At 40.3% G+C, this 19298-nt stretch overlaps 1 protein-coding gene and 1 long non-coding RNA gene across 12 annotated transcripts in view; both read left to right on the plus strand.

Annotated features, from left to right (window-relative positions):
• ATF1 (activating transcription factor 1) overlaps nt 1-19298 on the plus strand; it is a 79288-nt gene that overhangs the window by 471 nt on the left and 59519 nt on the right. For 4 of the 11 annotated variants that reach the window (XM_027036128.2, XM_027036131.2, XR_003413110.2 and 1 more), the window contains one exon: nt 6875-6973. In XM_027036128.2, coding sequence (XP_026891929.1) covers nt 6881-6973 — 93 coding nt within the window. In that variant the 5' untranslated portion in view covers nt 6875-6880. The other 7 variants (XM_027036130.2, XM_053226231.1, XM_027036129.2 and 4 more) reach the window with 6 other exon arrangements.
• LOC128316399 (uncharacterized) lies at nt 16323-19177 on the plus strand. The gene is made up of 2 exons (XR_008300249.1): nt 16323-18007; nt 18254-19177. It is a non-coding gene; the product is annotated as an uncharacterized LOC128316399 (long non-coding RNA).

Here is a 19298-nt window from a genome sequence, read left to right on the forward strand (position 1 = left end):
CCGCTGTCCCCGCGCCGAGCGCGCTTCCGGTTCTCGTGCTCGCCAAGCTGTTTCCCCTTCAGTCGTCAGTCTCCCTTTCGCCCCCACCCCTCAACCAAAATAAAACCGGAGACCTCCCGCCGGGGGTGGCTTTCGCTTCTGAAGCGGCCCCTCTGCGGCCCTAGGCGAGCGCCCTCCGTCGCAGGTCTAGGAATGGGGCGCGGAGGGCAGCGTGGCCTTGGCCTCCGAGCGTTTTCCACCCAGCTGCCCGGACCGGTTTAGGTCCGCCAGGGATCCCCCAGAGCGCTCCGGGCGCCCTCGGCGTGCCAGGCCCAGCCGCTGGCGGTGGAGGGTTCCAGAAACCGCCCTTGCCTTCGGGGAGCTTGCAGTTGAGTGGGGTACAGTAATGACACAGACGGACGAAACGGTAGCGGAAAGGTGGAGCTGATGAGCGAGAAGGAGGGTGTGGGGTGATAGAAACTCCTCTTTTTATCTTTAGGCAGGATCAAAGCGAGGAAACGGTCCTTTTGATTTTCTCCTTTATCGCAAAAAACAAAGCATGAGATCTCGGCATCAGCTACACGGTGGAGCGTGCAGCGTAATCTGCTGTAAAGTTACATTGTCCGTGTTAAATGATGGTTATTTGGTTAGCTTTTGAGGAGCAGTGGGCTAGTACCGGTTCCCTCAGCTATCAGAGCATTCCTGTGAAACCTGTCCTTCAGGGAGAAGTGGCCTAAAGCGAAGAAGCAATTACCATGAATGTATGAGGAAATTTTTTTCAGTGGTTCCAGACCCGGAAAAGAATCTCTTAGGCTTTTCTGCTCCCTTAGGACACGTCTTACTAACAAAGTAAATCGAGGTAAAGTCTGGATGCTCACAGACAAGAGTTCAAAGCCACGGACATGAGATGCTGGGTGTAGTTCTGGGGGAAGGCTGCGAAACACACACTGAATGGTGTTTTCGCTTTTCTTCTTTTTCCCTGAAAGTGAAAATCCTCTTTCTTCGGATTTCTTTTGGTTAGCGAAATCAGATATTAGTGTGGGTTTTTTGTAAAAGTGAAGTGATGGAACACACATTTTCAGTAAGCAGGGGGATAGCTGTAATACTCCTTGAGAATACCCTTCTGAGGCTTTTTCAGCATAGTTTTGGCAAGCATCTTTGTCAGACTGACCTGGGCTGTGATAAGAGTCCGTATGTTAGGTTTAGGTTGCAAAATGCATTTTGTCTTGAGAATTTCATTACCGGCAGAAATAAGCAGGTTCATTAAAATGCTCCTTTTCCGATGGAGTTTATAATGTGCAGTTACCTCGGTGTCCCAGCTGGAATCAGTACTGTTGTCCTAACGCTGAATGTGTTTGTTCTATGATTTGTAGTTAATCCTTTGAGGTTCTGTTTGGTCTGCGATGTATACAGATGTATACATCTGCACAGTACTGTTATGTCACCAGTAGGTGGTAGTCCCCTCTCAACATGCTTTTTCTTCCCATATCATCCTACTTAATTATAATGAATTTTTAACTCTAAAGTAGGATGTTTTCTTGTGTCTGAATTGTCCTGAGTCTAAAGCTGAGTTGAAGTAATTGTCTGAATATGTATTTTTTTTAATGTTTATTCATTTTTGAGAGAGAGAGAGTGAGCAAGCAGGGGAGGAGCAGAGACAGGGAGGGAGACACAGGATCCCAAGCTGGCTCCATGCTGTCAGTGCAGAGCCGAAATCAGGAGTCCGATGCTTAGCCTACTGAGCCACCCAGGCATCCCTAAATATATTTCTTTAACCATTATTTTCATCTATAGCTAGATAAACCCCAACTAAAGACATTGATTTATTCACCTTTAATAAACATGCAAGGTGTTAGTGCTGTGTTGGGACAGGATATGGTCCTTAGCTCCCTAGAGCTTGCATTCTGGTGCTGTTCAGAAAACAGGCCGTCACAGTACTGGGATAAGTGCCATGAGCAGAGGGGGTAACATGTTCTGTGGGGAGGTAGCCAGAGCTTCTAGACTTGTCTGAGGGAGTAATGAAAGTTTGCTTGGAAGAATAAATAACTCAAAGGAGTAGGCCACATGAAGAGAAGAAAAGGAGTGTCTTCTGGCAGAGGGAATGGCATGTGTGAAAGCCTGAAGGTGAGAGAAAGCAAGGCAGACACATTTGAAGATCCGAAAGAAATGCAGTATGACTAATAGGAACAGTTTTGAGGGGAGATCATGAATTCACTTGTGGAGATGTCGAGCAAGAGCCTTTTTGCCCTCAAGCTTATCATAGTTCAATATTCTCTATAGGTGAGGAAGCTAAGACCCTCTTCATTCATCAAATGAGATTACTAACTGTATTTGTTGATGTTTATTGTTTACTGCATACATGAGGGTCTCTGCTGGGTAGAGCACGCATTCACAGGATACAGGCCCTGTCCTTAGGCACCTTAAGACTGGGGGAATCAGACATGCCAATAAACAGAATTCCCAGTGTTAAGTAACCTCGTTAGAAATAACCGCAGGGCACAGTGAAGTAGGAAGAAAGGACCTGGAGCAGTTGGGAACATAATGTTTGAGATGAAACTTGAAAAGAGTAGGTGTTTGCCAGATGGACAGATTGACAATGTGAGAGGAAGAGGGGCAGTGTGGAATAAAAACACAAAACAAAAAAAACCCCATGGGTTTTGGATTAAATAGTTACGGTTTCAGGTCTTGTATTCACATCTTACCATGAGATCCATAGTAAATGATAGTTTCCTTGAGCCTCAATTTACTTATCTCTCAAATAGGGCATTCAGGAAATGATACTTTAAAAAGCTGTTAGTTTAGTGCCTAGTGTATAATATTCCTTTCTTTGCAAATTTTCTTAAAAGTACCCTGCTTTTTACTTACATTTTTTTTTAAACATTTATTATTGAGAGAGAGAGACAGAGCATGAGCATGGGAGGGCCAGAGAGAAGGGGAAACGCGGAATCCAAAGCAGGCTCCGGCCTCTGAGCTGTCAGCACAGAGCCCGACGCGGGCTCGAACTCACAAACTGCGAGATCATGACCTGAGCCGAAGTCGGGCGCTTAACCGACTGAGCCACCCAGGCGCCCCTCTTACGTTCTTTATATGTCAATAAGATCACAGCCTGCTGCCTTTTCAGTTCCCCAAATTCATTCCCATTGATGGCACTTTTGAAACTGTGTTTCACTGCCCCCCTGTGATTCTGCCCTACTTACCTTGTCTAATGTTAAGCGTCCATCTGCTGCTGGGGGCTACTTTCATGGAAAATGCCTTTGTACACATACAGTTTATTCTGTGTTGAAGAACCAGTTTTTAACGGATGGTTAATCTTTAATTTTAGGAATAATAGTTCAAAAGTGAGTAAAGATTATACTCTTAACATTAAACATATATAGTATGTATTGTTTACAATGAGAGGAACTATAAAGCTGTTTTCATTTTGGAAAAAAAGATTAGTTGATTCCTCTTTATTTTTTTTTATTACAAATAAAGGTTTTTGTTTTTTTTTTTTAATGTTTATTTTTGAAGGAGAGAGAGACAGAGCATGAGTAGGGGAGGAGCACAGAGAGAGGGGAGACACAGAATCCGAAGCAGGCTCCAGGCTCTGGGCTGTCAGTGCAAAGCCCGATGCCGGGCTCGAATTCACAAGCTGTGAGATCATGCATGACCTGAGCCGAAGTCAGACACCCAAGCGACTGAGCCACCGAGGCGCCCCTCCTCTTTATTTTTTTATTTTTATTTTTTTTAACATTTATTATTGAGAGAGAGAGAGACAGAGCATGAGCAGGGGAGGGGTAGAGACTGGGGGAGACACAGAATCCGAAGCAGCCTCCAGGCTCCGAGCTGTCAGCGAGAGCCCGATGCGGGGCTCGAACTCACAAGCCGTGAGATCATGACCTGAGCCGAGGTCGGTTGCTTAACCGACTGAGCCACCCAGGCCCCCCAATTTTTTTAAAGTTTATTTTGAGAGAGACAGAGACCTTGTGAGTGGGGGGAGGGGCAGAGAGTGAGGGTGAGAGAATCTCAAACAGGCTCCTCACTGCCAGCGCCCAGCCCACCTGGGGCTTGAACTCAGGAGACCATGAGATCATGACCAGAGCCAAAACCAAGAGTTGGATGCTCAACTGACTGAGCCACCCAGGTGCCCTTAGTTGATTACTCTTTAAAAAATTATAGAAAGTAGGCTATCTTATTTTCCATAGGAAATGTGGTTGTAATAATTGTCCAAAATCTTATTTGCTGACTGTAGTGGTTTTTACTAGGAAATGTGTGTTTTGTTGGTTGTGTTAGTTTCCATTAGAGATAAGGTTTCTTAATGATACTGTTATGGAGGAAAAATCAGTGAGTCACAGTGAAACAGAAAAGTATCATTTCCAGTAATTTAAGGTTTTTAAACATCTTTTATAGTTTCTTTCAGTGCTTTAGCACTATACATTTTTTTTCTGCATTCTAACTTACGTCTTCTGAAATGGAGTGTTAAAAAAGGCATTTTAGGGCTGCCTGGCTGGCTCAGTCAGTAGAGCATACCACTTTTGATCTTGGGATGTAAATTTGAGCCACATGTTGGGTGTAGAGATGACTTAAAAATAAAATGCTTAAAAAAATAGAGGCAGTATGTAGAAAATAGATCATTCCATTTTTGATGCTGTCTGTATATTTAGTCCACGGAGATACGCTTGTATCAGTGGAGATTAAAAACCACTATGCTCGGGGCGCCTGGGTGGCACAGTCGGTTGAGCGTCCGACTTCAGCCAGGTCACGATCTCGCAGTCCGTGAGTTCGAGCCCCGCGTCAGGCTCTGGGCTGATGGCTCAGAGCCTGGAGCCTGTTTCCGATTCTGTGTCTCCCTCTCTCTCTGCCCCTCCCCTGTTCATGCTCTGTCTCTCTCTGTCCCAAAAAATTAAAAAAAATAAATAAAAAAAAAATTTAAAAAAAAAATTGAAAAAAAAATTGAAAAAAAAAAAAAAACACTATGCTCTTCCTAAAGAAGGGACTGTATGTGACCTTAAAAGCAGTTGAAGAAACAACATAGGAAGGAATAGATGAATTTGCCAAAATTAAAAGTTTTAAGGTAATCGTAGTTAAATCACATTGGAAAAATATTTACATCCACGTGATAGAATGAAATTTATATTAAGAAATATAGGCTAAAAAGAAAAACTAAAATCTGGTAGATGGATGGACAGATAATGTGAACAGATATCTCACACAACTAATAGAGAATTAAAAGAAATGTAAAACAATATATTGTTTTTCACCTATCTGCTTTTTCATGTGGTTCTGATAGAGTGTAATTCCTTCAGAAAACTTTAAACATTCAAACTCTTTGATCAGGCAATTCTCTTTTTTGGAATGTATCCTATAGAAATAATTTTAATTGTGGAAAAGCTTTATGTACCAAAGATATCAATCACAATATTGTCTTGTTTGGTAAAAAATTATGAATCATATCTATTCACTGGATGGAATATTGTGTAGCCTTTAATATGTTTCAGTTTTCTTTTCAATTTTTATTAGTATTTTTATTTTTTAGAGAAAGGGGCACAGAGTGCAAACAAGGGAGGGGCTGAGAGAGAGGCAGACACAAAATCTGAAGCAGGCTCCAGGCTCTCAGCTGTCAGCACAGAGCCCGATGCAGGGCTTGAACCCACGAATGGTGAGATCATGACCTGAGCCAAAGTCAGGTGCCCAACTGACTGAACCACCCAGGCGCCCCTAAATATGTTTCAGTTTAAAATCTAGAAAATACTAGTGATAAGTGGGAACAAGATACAAAATTATACGTAGGGGAAGTTTACAACTTTTGTTTTCATTTACTTAGAGACAGCACAGTGGGGAAGTGGCAGAGAGAGAGAGGGTGAGAGAAAATCCCAAGTGGACTCCGCGCTGTCAGCACAGGGCCGGACGCGGCACTCAAACTCCTGAACCTGAGCTGAAACCGAGAGTTGGATGCTTAACCAACTGAGCCACCCAGGTGCCCCAGCAGTCTTTTTCTAAGTGGTTCTCTTCCCATTTGACATATCCCATCTCTCATAACCCATTCATTCTCATTCTTACCAAGCCTGCATATCCTGTAGTTGATTATCTAGATCTTTAGAACCTACTTATGTATGGTGTTATTTACTTAGTTCAGCTTTTACTCAGTGAATTCTCTGTAAAGAAGTATATGTGCAATGAGAAAACTGTTCCCTAGACTGGAGAAGGATGCTTGTGTCCATGGATAGGAAGACTATCATACTTCTTTTTTTTTTTTTTTAACTTTAAAAAAGGTTTATTTAATTTTTGAGAGAGAGACAGAGTGTGAGCAGGCAGAGAGAGGAAAACATAGGATCCAAAGCAGGCTCCAGGCTCTGAGCTGCCAGCACAGAGCCTGATTTCAGGGCTCAAACCCATGAACCATGAGATCATGACTTGAGCCGAAGTCAGACACTTGACTGAGTCACCCAGGCACCCCAGAAGACCATCATACTTCTTGAGTGGGATAACATTTGAAAATGTAGTCACAATGATTTACATGTATATGTGCCATTTATTAAATTTTAACATGTTCATGTGGGTCAAAGTTTTAAAAATGAAAGAGTATGCAGGGTAAAGTCTTTACTATCACTGTTCCATAGCTACCAATTCTTTTCTATGGAGACATCCATGTTGCCAGTTTTTATACAACTATGCAGTATGTTATACATATTCTATAGCACTTTTTATTTGCCATTTCTTGAGATCTTATAGTTAGATTTCTACACAGAACAGAGCGTCAGAACATATTGAGTCTGGATAAATTGAGCTCAGCCCACAGCATAGAGAAGCTTCGTCTGTTCCTCTGAAAAAGTACATGTTTAGAAAAGAAATGTCTTAGGATTTCTTGAAAATGAAGTTAGGAAGCATCTTTTAACTGACTTTTTTCCTCTTATAGTTGATTATGGAAGATTCCCACAAGAGTAACACTTCAGAGACAGCACCGCAACCGGGTTCTGCAGTTCAGGGAGCTCATATTTCTCATATTGCTCAACAGGTAAGGCCTTTCCCAACCAAAATACTGAGCTAATTAGGAATATTTCATAAAAAGAACCAAGCAGAAAGAACTGTAAAACGTTGAAATGTATGGAAGGAAGGTAGATTGGATTTAAAAATCCTGTCAAGATCACTCAGTTTTATTTTCTTTCATGTGAAGTATATTTAGTGTTGTTTTAATATGTATATACGTCTCAAAACTTGAAGAAGTAGATTTCATTTTACGTGGGGGATGATTGTTTAGATTTTTTTCAGACTGATTTTGTTGCTATGTGAGAAAAATGAAAAATTAACTGGCTCTTTGAGCTAACTTGAATTAAGAGGCAAACCATCTTTAATTCAATAGATTTATTATGGATAGATAGGAAATATTTCTGATTAGCTGGAAAACAGGCGTGTATACGTAAGAGAACTTCAGTTGATAGGCATGCATATTATAGAATTGACATTTTACAAATTTCAAATTGTCTGATCCATGCATCTGATCCATTTCAAGGAAACAACTATTTGTTGTCAGCGATAAGATTTGAATTTTCAAGCAAAAATTAGAATTTTGGAAAACTTGTATTCACAGTTGTGAGCTTGACAGTTTTCCAGTAGTTATAGACTTTTTAGTTGCAAACTTGTGTACAAAATCATGCATGAGCATAAGATTTGGTCAAAGTAGTTTTCCAGTAGTTATAGACTTTTTAGTTGCAAACTTGTGTACAAAATCATGCATGAGTATAAGATTTGGTCAAAGTACAAGGTAGACTAATGGATTTTAATGTTAACAGAATATGCAGTGCAACGTTCAGAGTGTACATTGCAAACAACCTGTTTAGTTTTAATGTGGTATCGAAGAATATCCACAATTATCTGAAAAGACTATTAAAACAGACTTCCTTTTTCCAACTACATGTATGTGTGAGGCCAGACTTTGTTCATATATCTCATCCAAAACAACATATGGAAACATATTTAAGGTAGAAGCAGCTAAGAGAGTTCAGCCATTTTCTATTAACTCAAACATTAAGGTAATTTGCAGAAATATAAAACAATACCATTCTCTCACTAATTTAGGGGGGTGGAGTTTAGTTATAGAAATGAAAACATTATATTAACGTGTAATAGATTTATATTATTTTAAAATAAACTGGTAAATATTTTTAAATTTTTTGATTTTTTTTTTTTGCTGTTGTTTACTTATTTCGAGAGACAGCAAGGGAGGGACAGAGAGAGGGGGAGAGAGAGTCCCAAGCAGACTCTGTGCTGTCAGCATGGAGCCCAACGTGGGCTCGATCTCATGAACCGTGAGATCATGACCTGAGCCAAAATCAAGAGTTGAATGCTTAACCGACTGAGTCTTGTAGGTGTCCCTTGTTTTAATTTAAGTGTAAGTGTTAGTAGATTAAAAGCCCATAAAATAAGAATTTTGTGGGGTCCTCAGTTTTTAAGAGTGTTAAAGGGTCTTTAGACCAAAACCTTTGAGAGCCAGGGCCCTAAAGGGTTATTAATCCTTCCAGCTTGATGTATCCTTCTACATTATTTGGCTGTATCTGTGTGGAATAATTATATCTACTCCAGAAGGTGCTGGAAAAACAGTTATGGAGTCTTTCAGTTATCTTTCTGTTAATAGTGCCCTCCACAGAGATGTTTAAATTCACTTGGCTTATGTGTGTATTTCAGTTATTTTGGTGAGATGTGAATGTTTTTCAAGTTTCCTTAGAAGCATATTTATAGTGTTGTAGAATAAGTACATTTCCAAGTGATTAAGTAATTTTGTAGTGATTTTGAAAAATAACGTGACTGACTTTATGTTCAAATTCTTGTGGTTTGACTACTTGATTAGACTCTAAATATTGTAAGGAAACAGTATCTAATACAGTAGTATCGCAGTGAACAGAAGTCTCTGCTCTTATGGAAATTACATTCTAATTTTGAGGAGACAGGCAATAAAACAGATACCAGTTCATAGTATGTATTGTGGAGACTGATAAAACAGGGTAGGAGGGATAGGGAGCTGGTGGGGACAAGTGGACTTGCTTTTTTATATAAAGTGGTCAGAGAAGAGTAGTAGAAATAACTCTTCAATTACATGGACTAATAGTTGTAAAATGCTGAGACTGATATGTACTTGGCACGGTTAAGGAACATCACGGAGGCTGGTGTTGTGGCAGATGAACGAGGGGAGAATGACACAAGATGAGGCAGAGAGGTTTGGAGTGGGAAGGGGAGTGTCAGATAAGGTAGGCCTTGTATGCCACTGGAAGTCTTTTGGCTTTTAATCTGGGTAGGATGAGGACCCTTTGGAGTGCTTTGAGTAAAAACGTTATCTAACTGATATTTTAGTAGGACCATTTTGGCTGCTCGGTCGAGTGGAAGCGGGAAAACCGCTTAGGAGGCTGTTGCAGTAATGCGCATGAGAGGTGATAGTGACTTGAACCAAAGTGGTAGCAGTGGTGGTAGTGAGATAAAGTTAGATTGTGGATATAATTTGCTTGTGAAACCAACACTTTTTACTTTTGGATTACGTGTGGATTTTGGAGAAAAAAAAAAAAAGAAATTGAGATAGACCCTGTAGTTTTGGGCTTGAATAACTGGAGGAATGGAGTTGCCACTTAATTAAGATGGACAACACTAGAGCATGTTTTTTCTTTTGGAGGTAATATTGGCAATCAGGAATTTGGCTTTTAGGCGTGTTAAATTGGTGATACTATCTATATTAGTTTTCTGTGCTGCAAAACAAATTACAGCAAGTTCAATGGCTCACAAGAACACAGCATTTATTTTTTTTTTAATTTTTTAACGTTTATTTGTTTTTGAGACAGAGAGAGACAGAGCATGAATGGGGGAGGGTCAGAGAGAGGGAGACACAGAATCCGAAACAGGCTCCAGGCTGTGAGCTGTCAGCACAGAGCCTGACACGGGGCTCGAACTCACGGACCGTGAGATCATGACCTGAGCCCAAGTCAGCTGCTTAACCGACTGAGCCACCCAGGCGCCCCGAACACAGCATTTATTATCTCACAGTTTCTGTGAGGTCAGAAACTTCTTAGCTACATACTCTGGTATTGGCTGGGGCTGGGTTCTTACCTGTGGGTTAGACTGGAGAGGAATCACTTCCAAGTTCACTCGGGTTGTTGGCAGAATTCATTTTGTTGCAGCTGTAGGACTGAGAGCTTCAGTTTTTTGTTGGCTGGAAGCCACGCTCAGATCTTAGAGGTCATCTGCAATTTGCTGCCAGGTGGCCCTCCCCATGCGGTTCACAGCATGGCAGCCTGCTTCCCTTACCTGTGTCAGAAGGGTGAGAATGAGTCGGCTAGCAAGACAGAGTCTTTTATGATACCATATAATATAATCAATGGAACGATATCCCATTCCTTTGCCGTAAAATGTAACGTAATCTCGGGAATGATACCCCATTGCCTTATTCTGTTGATTAGAAGCAAGTTGCAGGTCCCTCCCACACTCAAGGGGAAAGGATTATTCAAAGGCATGAATACTAAGAGGTAGGGATCATGGGGGTTACCTTAGAGTTTGTGTAGATTTGTCCAGTAGGCAGTTGGATATATATGGTCCAGAGTCTAGGGAAGAAGTCCAGACTAGAAATGTAAATTTAGGAGTTGTGGGTATATAGATTGTATTTAAATTCACGAAATGATTTCTGGCTTCCACTTAGGGTACAGAAAGCTGAAAAGAGTATTGCTCCCATCTTAAAATAAGAATGAGCTGTAATGTACAAAGTCATAATCTCTCTTGATCCATCAGAGGTGGGGTGTAGGCCTGGCTAATCTGTAACGGAGCACAGGAAGAAGACAGGGCTGTCATACAAGGGGAAAGGAGAATTCAGCTAAGTTTTTAATGAATTGCTAAAGCCTAAATGTGGGCTGCATGAGAGTATAGAATCTTTGAGAGCTGCAGACACATGGTAGATAACCCCCAGCTGTTGGTGTTTCTCCAAGGTCCTCCCAACGGTTTCTCTTGAGAAAAATTGGGGAAAGCAAGGGAGGCCACAGAAAGGCTCATTAGGTGGTACGGGCCTGCCTGGACCCTTTTCTCCCTGTGGAAAACAGCTTTAAGCCACTGGGGGAAGGGGATAAACTCCATTTTCCATTGTGGCTAGGAGGAATGAAAGGAAAAAAAAAACAAAAAAACCCATAAACCTTGAGAGAAGGGGAGGAAACCATTCTGGGTTTAAGACCTTTAGTTTTCCTACTACTGGGAGAAAGCCCAACCCCTGAGACCCAGAGATACAGGGCTTGCCTGAGACCGAGCCAGGATAATGGAGAACTTCCCTGTTCCCTGCTAGCAAGTAAAAGCAACAGCAGTTCCTGGAGCCTGTTTCCGATTCTGTGTCTCCCTCTCTCTCTGCCCCTCCCCCGTTCGTGCTCTGTCTCTCTCTGTCGCAAAAATAAATAAACGTTGAAAAAAAAAAATTTAAAAAGCAACAGCAGTTGCCCAGGGGAGGGGCAAGACTGTGGAGAGAGTCTCTGGGGAAGGTGCCCAGAGAAAACCTAAAGCTGAGGGTGGAGCAAGAACATTGAGAAAACACTCTGGACAAACCAGCTCCCACCCTAAGCAGAAGGTGGCACTAGAGGAATTTGAAGCAGATAGTACACTTAAGGTAATCCTAACAACAAAACCCAAGCCCAGCCCAATTCCTGAATAGATGACTCAACCCTTCCCCTCAGTCCCCCAACTAACAGGTTGGAGAAGAAGAGCCATACCCATTTTTTAAATGTTTGTTTATTTTTGAGGGAGCGAGGGAGCGAGTGAGCAAGGGAGGGGGGCAGAGAGAGAGGGAGACAGAGGGTCTGCACTGAGAGCACAGAGCCCAGTGTGGGGCTCCATCTCAAGAACTGTGAGATCACAACCTGAGCCGAAGTTGGTTGTTTAACCGACAGAGCCACCTGGGTGCACTTAGCCATACCCATTTTTATACTGTTTCCTCAGTCTGTGTTGTTTTATACATGATGTCCATCATTCAGGCAAAAATTATGAAACATGCAAAAAATAAGAAAAAATAATCCACCGTTCAAGAATAAAAATAATCAATAGACTGAGGATGACATAGTTACCAGAACTGTTGACAGTGAATTTAAAAATACCAATGAATAGGGGCGCCTGGGTGGCTCAGTTGGTTAAAGCATCTGGCTCTTGATTTCAGCTCAGGTCATGATCTCTCAGCTCATGGGATTGAGCCCTGAATCGGGGCTGCTTGGGATTCTCTCTCTCCCTCTCTCTACCACTCCCCTGCTCGCTCATGCACGTGTACCTGCTCTCTCAAAAAAAAAAAAAAAAAAAAAAGACTTAAAAAAAAAAAAATACCAGTGAATAACATAGTAAAGGCTCTAGTGGAAAAGGTGGACAACATGTATAATGGTAAATTTCAGCATAGGAATGAAAAGTATATGAAGGTCAAATGAAAATGCTAAAATTAAATTTTGATATAGATGAAGTATATTTTAGGACTACTTGTTAGCAGATTTAACATAGCCAAGGAAAGAATCAGTGGACTTAAAGATAGATCAGCAGAAATTAAACACATTGAAAACAAATAGGGGGAAAACAGGCCAGAGCATCCAAGAGCTGTGGGACAATATCTTTGTAACATAAGTGTAATTTAAAGTCATGAGACTAGATGAGATTACTGGGGGTCTTGTATACTCATAGATGAGGTCAGTGGATTTGACTGGGGTAGGTTGGTCAGTGAGGTTAAGAGGAAAATCAATAGAAATTAGAATCTTGGAAATTAAGAATAAGGCGATGGTCTAATGTAAAATTCTGCTAGCATGTCGAATAAGGAATAAAAAGCAACCCTTACACAGTCTTCATTATTCAAGGATTCTGTATTTGCAGATTTGCCTACTTGATAAAATTTATTTGTAACCCTGGAATCAATCCAGGACTTCTCTGGTCATTAGTATACATGCCCAGAGTGGTGAAAAAATGGAGTCATTTAATGCACACCATTCCAGCTGACATTGAACAAGACGCCAGTGCTTTGTCTTATTTTAGCTCTCATACTATAAACAGTTCTTTTTGTAGTCTAGTTAGTGCCATATTTTTTGCATTTTTTTGCTTTTTGTTGGTGATTGTGCTGTTTGAAATGGCCTCCCGGAGTTGTACTGGGTGTTGTCTAAGTGCAAGGAGGCTGTGATGTACCTTATGGAGAAAATATATGTGTTAAATAAGTTTCATTCAAGCATGAGTTGTAGTTTTGCTGTTCTTGGGTTCAGTGTTAATGGATTAACATTATATATACTAAAAAGGTATCTTTAAACAGGAACACTGGTTATATGTTGACCAGTTGATGCAAATAAGGTGCCCAGGAGCTTGCAGGAACCTACCTCCATATTCCCTCTGGAGCAGTGGTTCAGTATTTGCCAATTCTGTGCACATGCAACTTTATAGAATGTAACTACCACAAATAGTAAGAATTGACTGTATTTAGCAACATGAAATTTATTGACAACCTTAAGAACTATTTCAGTGGGGGGGGGGGGTAAAAATCTAATTAGATCCAAGAGAACATGGAAAAAGAGAAGAAGAAAAGAATTGGACATTCATTGACAACAAAATGAATAGACAACTCCTTTGAGGAGTTTTGTTGCAAAGAGGGCTAAGAAATAAAGTTGCTGGAGAGGTTTGTAGGTCATGGGAGCTTTGCTTTTATTACTTTTTGAGATGGGAGGAATACCAACAGTCTGTTGGTACACTGATGTGAATGATACAATAGAAGGGAAAAATTTGAAGATACAGGAAAGAGAAGTCAATTTTGGGATGAAGTCCTTAAGGAGAGGGAACGAGATTTAGTCTACAGGTGGAAAAATTTATTTTATACGAGCACAGGTACTATGAATGACGATTCATAGTAAGAAAGAAAGTAAATAGAGTAGGTGGGTAGATTGGGGATGAGATACTCTGAAAGTTTTCTTTTGATAACTTCTTTGTTTTTCAGTGAAATAAAATGCTTTGAGAAGATAGGAAACAAGGAGAACATGTGAAGTAGTCTGTCTGTTGGGACAGTGAGAAATGTAAATGGACTACGGATGTGTAGCAGAATTGCTGGAGATCATTAACAGTACACTTGAAGTTTTTTTTTTTTTTAATGTTTATTTTTGAGAGAGAGAGAGAGACAGAGCACGAGTAGGGGAGGGGCAGAGAGAGAGGGAGACACAGAATCTGAAGCAGGCTCCAGGCTCTGAGCTGTCAGCACAGAGCCTGATGAAGGGCTTGAACCCACAAACTGTGAGATCGTGACCTGAGCTGAAGTCAGACGCCTAACCAGACAAGGCACTCCGTCAGTCCACTTGAAATTTGATCATGAATTTAAAGTGAGACTGTTAAATTCAGTTGTGTATTTTTTCTCCAGTCCAGTTCAGGTATGGTTTGCATTCAGGTTACACGCGTAGAGTAGGGGAGTTAACAGGGTTGATATTTAGTTAAGGACTACAGTGAAGAAGGAAAAGACAAGGGCATTGATGGTGTGCGTGATACAGTGATTATAATGCTGGGCCATGAAATTTAAGCTGTATAAGGAAGGAAGTAGGTACTTGATAGGGTGAAGAGCAGGGGAAAAAATAGTAGTAGGCTCATGGATTATAGGTTCGTGTGGAGTCCCAAGAATTGTTGAGCGTCCAAATAGTAGAGGTAATGAATTGGAAGTAGGTGATATCTCAGATAGATACTTGAGTTTGAGAACAGGATATTCCTGCACATGGAAGAATTGTCCTGCCCAAAATGCCTGTTTAGAAACCTTGTAGGGTATGACCACAGGAGCAGGTAGCTGAAGAGGGTGGAAGACAGGGTTTTGGAGAAGAATAAAAGAGGTCTGGGTGTGGAAGGTTACTGGATGTTACATATTGAGAATACCACAGATTATATCAGGAATAGTATTAGAATAGGTTGGTCTGCAGGCTAACGTCTTAAAGAAATGAGGGGACGTGACTGCCATAAAGACGGTCTGTTGCTATGAGCCTTGAAGTTGGACGCTTTTAGGGGAGGACTTTGAAGGGACAGTGGTCTGGAAGTACTGATGAAAAGCAAAGGGAACACACACCCTATCTGTAGGCTTATGGTATGAGTGAAGGAGAGAGCTATAGGAGAGGTAGTGTTCTTCAGAAGAGAGCTGAGGTTCAATTTTGGCAGGAAAGTGAAGGGGAGGGACTTAGTAATTGGTGAATTTCATTTAATTACAAAGTATATGTAGATTGAGAGGCAGTCTTGCCTGATAACAAGAATGATGGAAGCGTTCAGAAGACCTGGTCTGAACTCTGGTTTTGTTACTAAGTTACTTATTTAGATTTGATGTTCATCATCTGGAAATTAAGAGTGTCAGACTTGGTGATCTCTAAGGTCTTTTCCAGCTCATAAATATCAGTAATTCTCATGATGTAGAGAAATTTGTATATTTTAACTGGGTGTGAATGGGGAAAACAATGATGATAGTGACAGCTAACATTTATTGAGTGTCCACTGTGTGCCAGGGGCATTTCTAAGCATTTTACATGTTTTAATATCTTTAAACCTCATGTTAACCTACTGTCTTTTATAACCTCTACACAGCTAGTAAGGCTAGAGACATGATTTCATTTCTAGCAGTTTGACTTCTGTCACAGTTTGGGTTTCCTGCGAAGCAGACCCTGAGATGGAGATTAGCATGTAGGAGGTTTATTAGGGAGTCTTCCTGGGATTACAACCTGTGGAAAGTAAAGGAAGAGAAAGAAGCAGGATTGGGCGGGAGGAGAAGTGGGACTGGGATTCAATCTCCGGGAAGGCCTCAACTGACCCCCTAGAGAGAGCTTTGAAGCTGAGATAGCTCTTCAGAATTAGGGGAAGGGAGCAGCCAGGCCTTTATATCCCAGCATGCACCAGTCATTGAATCTTGACCGACCTGAGAAGGGGTGTGTGTGACCTCAGGCAAGGTGACTCATCAGCCAAGCCAGTTCCTAAGAGGGCCGACAACCGAACACTGTCTGCTAGCAGCTGTACTCCAGCAGCTGGGGAATAAGTCTTTTACTAATGAAAAGGTATCTGTGAGTTGCATCATAATATCCACTAAAACTCCAGAGTCTGTTGTCTCCAGGCATAGGATGAGGATGAATGAGGATATGGAAGAAATTACAAATAGGCTTGGCTACAAAATACCTTTTTTTTTTTTTTTTTTAATTTTTTTTTTCAACGTTTATTTATTTTTGGGACAGAGAGAGACAGAGCATGAACGGGGGAGGGGCAGAGAGAGAGGGAGACACAGAATCGGAAACAGGCTCGAACTCGACGAACTCGAACTCGACGCGGGGCTCGAACTCACGGACCGTGAGATTGTGACCTGGCTGAAGTCGGACGCTTAACCGACTGCAAAATACCTTTTTAAAACAGCTTGATCTTCATGCCATTCATATATTTTTTAAATTCAATTTTTTAAATTATCTCTACACTGCAGTGAGGGGTTTGAACTTAACAACCCTGAGACCAAGAGTCAGTCACATGCTCTATTGACTGAGCCATACAGGCGCCCCCATACCATTCATATTTTTTGACATGAAAACTTAACTCAAGGTTCATCCAGGGATAAGCTAAGAATGTGTGTGTGTGTATGTGCATCGGTGCCTTTGATAATTCTTTCTTACCTTGGAGATACTCTATCTAACATCTTGGACATTCTTTGTTAAAGAAAGATTCTCCTTTCTTTTTGGTAAATAAAGATTCTCCAATAGGGTAACTTAGAAACCTAGGTGAGTTTTATTTGGATTTTTCCAGCTTGGATGGTATGGGAGAGTAGAAGAATGATTTTTCTTTTTCATTCATTTAACAGGGTCTTTCACAAAGCCAAAAGTTTTACATTTTGACCAGGTCCATTTTATCAAGTTTTCCTTTTATGGTTTGTGCTTTTGATGTCTAAGCATTCTTTCTAGTCCCAAATTCAAAGATTTTTTGTTTCTTCTAAAAGTTTTTAGTTTTATTTATGTTTTACATTTAAACCCATGATCCATTTTAAGTTAATTTTTGTGTAGATTTGAGAGGGTTGTTTTTGCTTTTGCTTACAGATGTACAATTACAGCACCAGTGCATTACTTTTGTACCTCTGTCAGAAATTATTTGGGCATATTTGTCTGTTTCTGGTTCTCTGTTGTGTTCCATTGATCTATGTGCTCTCCCCCTGTCAGTACCATGCTGTCTTAATTACTCTGTATAGAAAGCCTTAACATCAAGAAGAAAGATTACTTCCATTTTATTCTTCTTTTTCAAAATTGTTTTAGGGCCTTTCCCTTTCTGTATAAATTTTACAATAACCTTGTCTATGTCAGTTGGGGAGAATTGATATCTGGTTGAATCTTCCAATCCTTGAATATAGTAAATCTCTCCAATTATTTAATTTCCTTTGCTTTTTTCCATAGTATTTTGTCTTTTTCAGTGTACAGATCCTGTACATGTTTGTTAGATTTATACCTAAGTGTTTAGGTTTTTTTTAGAACAATTGTAAATAATATTGCGTATTTTCATTGGAGCTATCATAAATTCCATTGTGTTCATTTTTACTTGTTTCTTGTTAGGATATAGAAATGCAACTGACTTTGGTTTATTGATCTTTATACCTTGTAACATTAGTTTTAGGAGTGATGATTTTTATTCTTGTTATGTTTTTAATATTCCTTGTGATACTCTATGTACACAGTCGTCTGCAAATAGAGATGGTTTTATTTCTTTTTTTTCCAGTTATTCCAGTTTATTCCAATTATTATACATTTTACTTCTTTTTTTCTTGCCTTATTTAGAACTCCCAGAACTATGTTGAATAGAGTAGTGAGAATGGACATCCTTTCTTTGTACCCAGTGTTAGAGGAAAAGCATTCATTCTTTCATCAAGTCTGATATTAGCTGTAGGTTTTTTATAAATGCTTTTTGTGAGTTTGAGGAAGTTACCTCTATTCCTAGTTTTTGAGAGTTTTTTTTTTTCCCCATGAAATGAGATTAAATTTCATGAAATGAGATTTTTCTGCTTCGATTGGAATGCAGTCATGATTTTTTTCTCCTTTTGCCTGTTGATGTGGTGGATTACATTGATTTTTGTTTTATATTTTTTAATTTTTTTTTTAATTTTTTTTTAACGTTTATTTATTTTTGAGACAGAGACAGAGCATGAACGGGGGAGGGTCAGAGAGAGGGAGACACAGAATCTGAAACAGGCTCCAGGCTCTGAGCTGTCAGCACAGAGCCCAATGCGGGGCTCGAACTCACAGACCGCGAGATCATGACCTGAGCCGAAGTTGGCCGCTTAACCAACTGAGCCACCCAGGCGCCCCACATTGATTGATTTTTAAATGTCGAACCAGCCTTGCATACCTGAAGTAAATAGCACTTGGGCCATGATGCTTTGTTTTTTTGTTTTTGTTTTTGTAGTTTATTTACTTAGGAGAGAGAGAGAATGAACAGGGGAGGGGCAGAGAGAGAGGACAGTATCTGAAGCAGGCTCTGTGCTGACAGCAGAGAGCCTGATGCAGGGCTGGAATTCATGAACTGATCATGACCTGAGCCAAAGTCAGACTCTTAACTGACTGAGCACCCCGGAGCATGGTGTTATGTTCTTTTTATATATTGCTAGATTCAATTTGCTAACACTTTGTTGAGGTTTTTGCATCTAAATTCATGAGATACTGGTCTGTGGTTTTCTTTTTTTGTAATGTCTTGGGCCTCATAAAACAAGTTGGGAAATAATTCCATCCTCTTTTCTGGAAGAGATTATATAAAATTGGCATTCCTTCCTGAAATGTTTGATAAAACTCTCCAGTGAAACCGGGGCCTGGAATTTCTTTTCTTTCTTTCTTTTTTTTTAACAGGACTATTCAGACTGTTTTTTTCATGGCTAAATTTTGGTAGTTTGTGGTTTTCAAAAAATTGATAATTTCTTCTGAGTTGTCAAATTTATGAATGTACACACTAAAAGAATTAACCAAGTGGATTTGGGAAGATACAGTGCAGGTATAAATATGAAGCAATAGCTGATGAATAAAACCTCAAAGCCATTTTAAAACAGCATTGTTATCTTGAAAGGACTGTTTGGAACCAAATATGTTACAGTTTGTTATGGTTGCAAACTCAGAGACCTTGAATTTGGGTAAGAATCTAGAGTCAGTTATTAGTTCAGGTGAAAGAAAGACTTCTGTGGATTCTGAATCTTCTAATTCTTTAGAAGAAGTGAAAAATTAGTTTGTCCTGGGATCACAGTGAGGCTGTTTCTGAAGGGCCATAATCAAAAGAAGTTGTTGCCCTCCTTCACAAGGTTTTGGGAAATGCAGACAAGGGTATTCATTGTCTTTCCACAAAAGAGAAGAAGCAACAGT

This window comes from Acinonyx jubatus, chromosome B4, assembly GCF_027475565.1.
Source record: "Acinonyx jubatus isolate Ajub_Pintada_27869175 chromosome B4, VMU_Ajub_asm_v1.0, whole genome shotgun sequence".
NCBI classification, from domain to species: Eukaryota; Metazoa; Chordata; class Mammalia; order Carnivora; family Felidae; genus Acinonyx; species Acinonyx jubatus.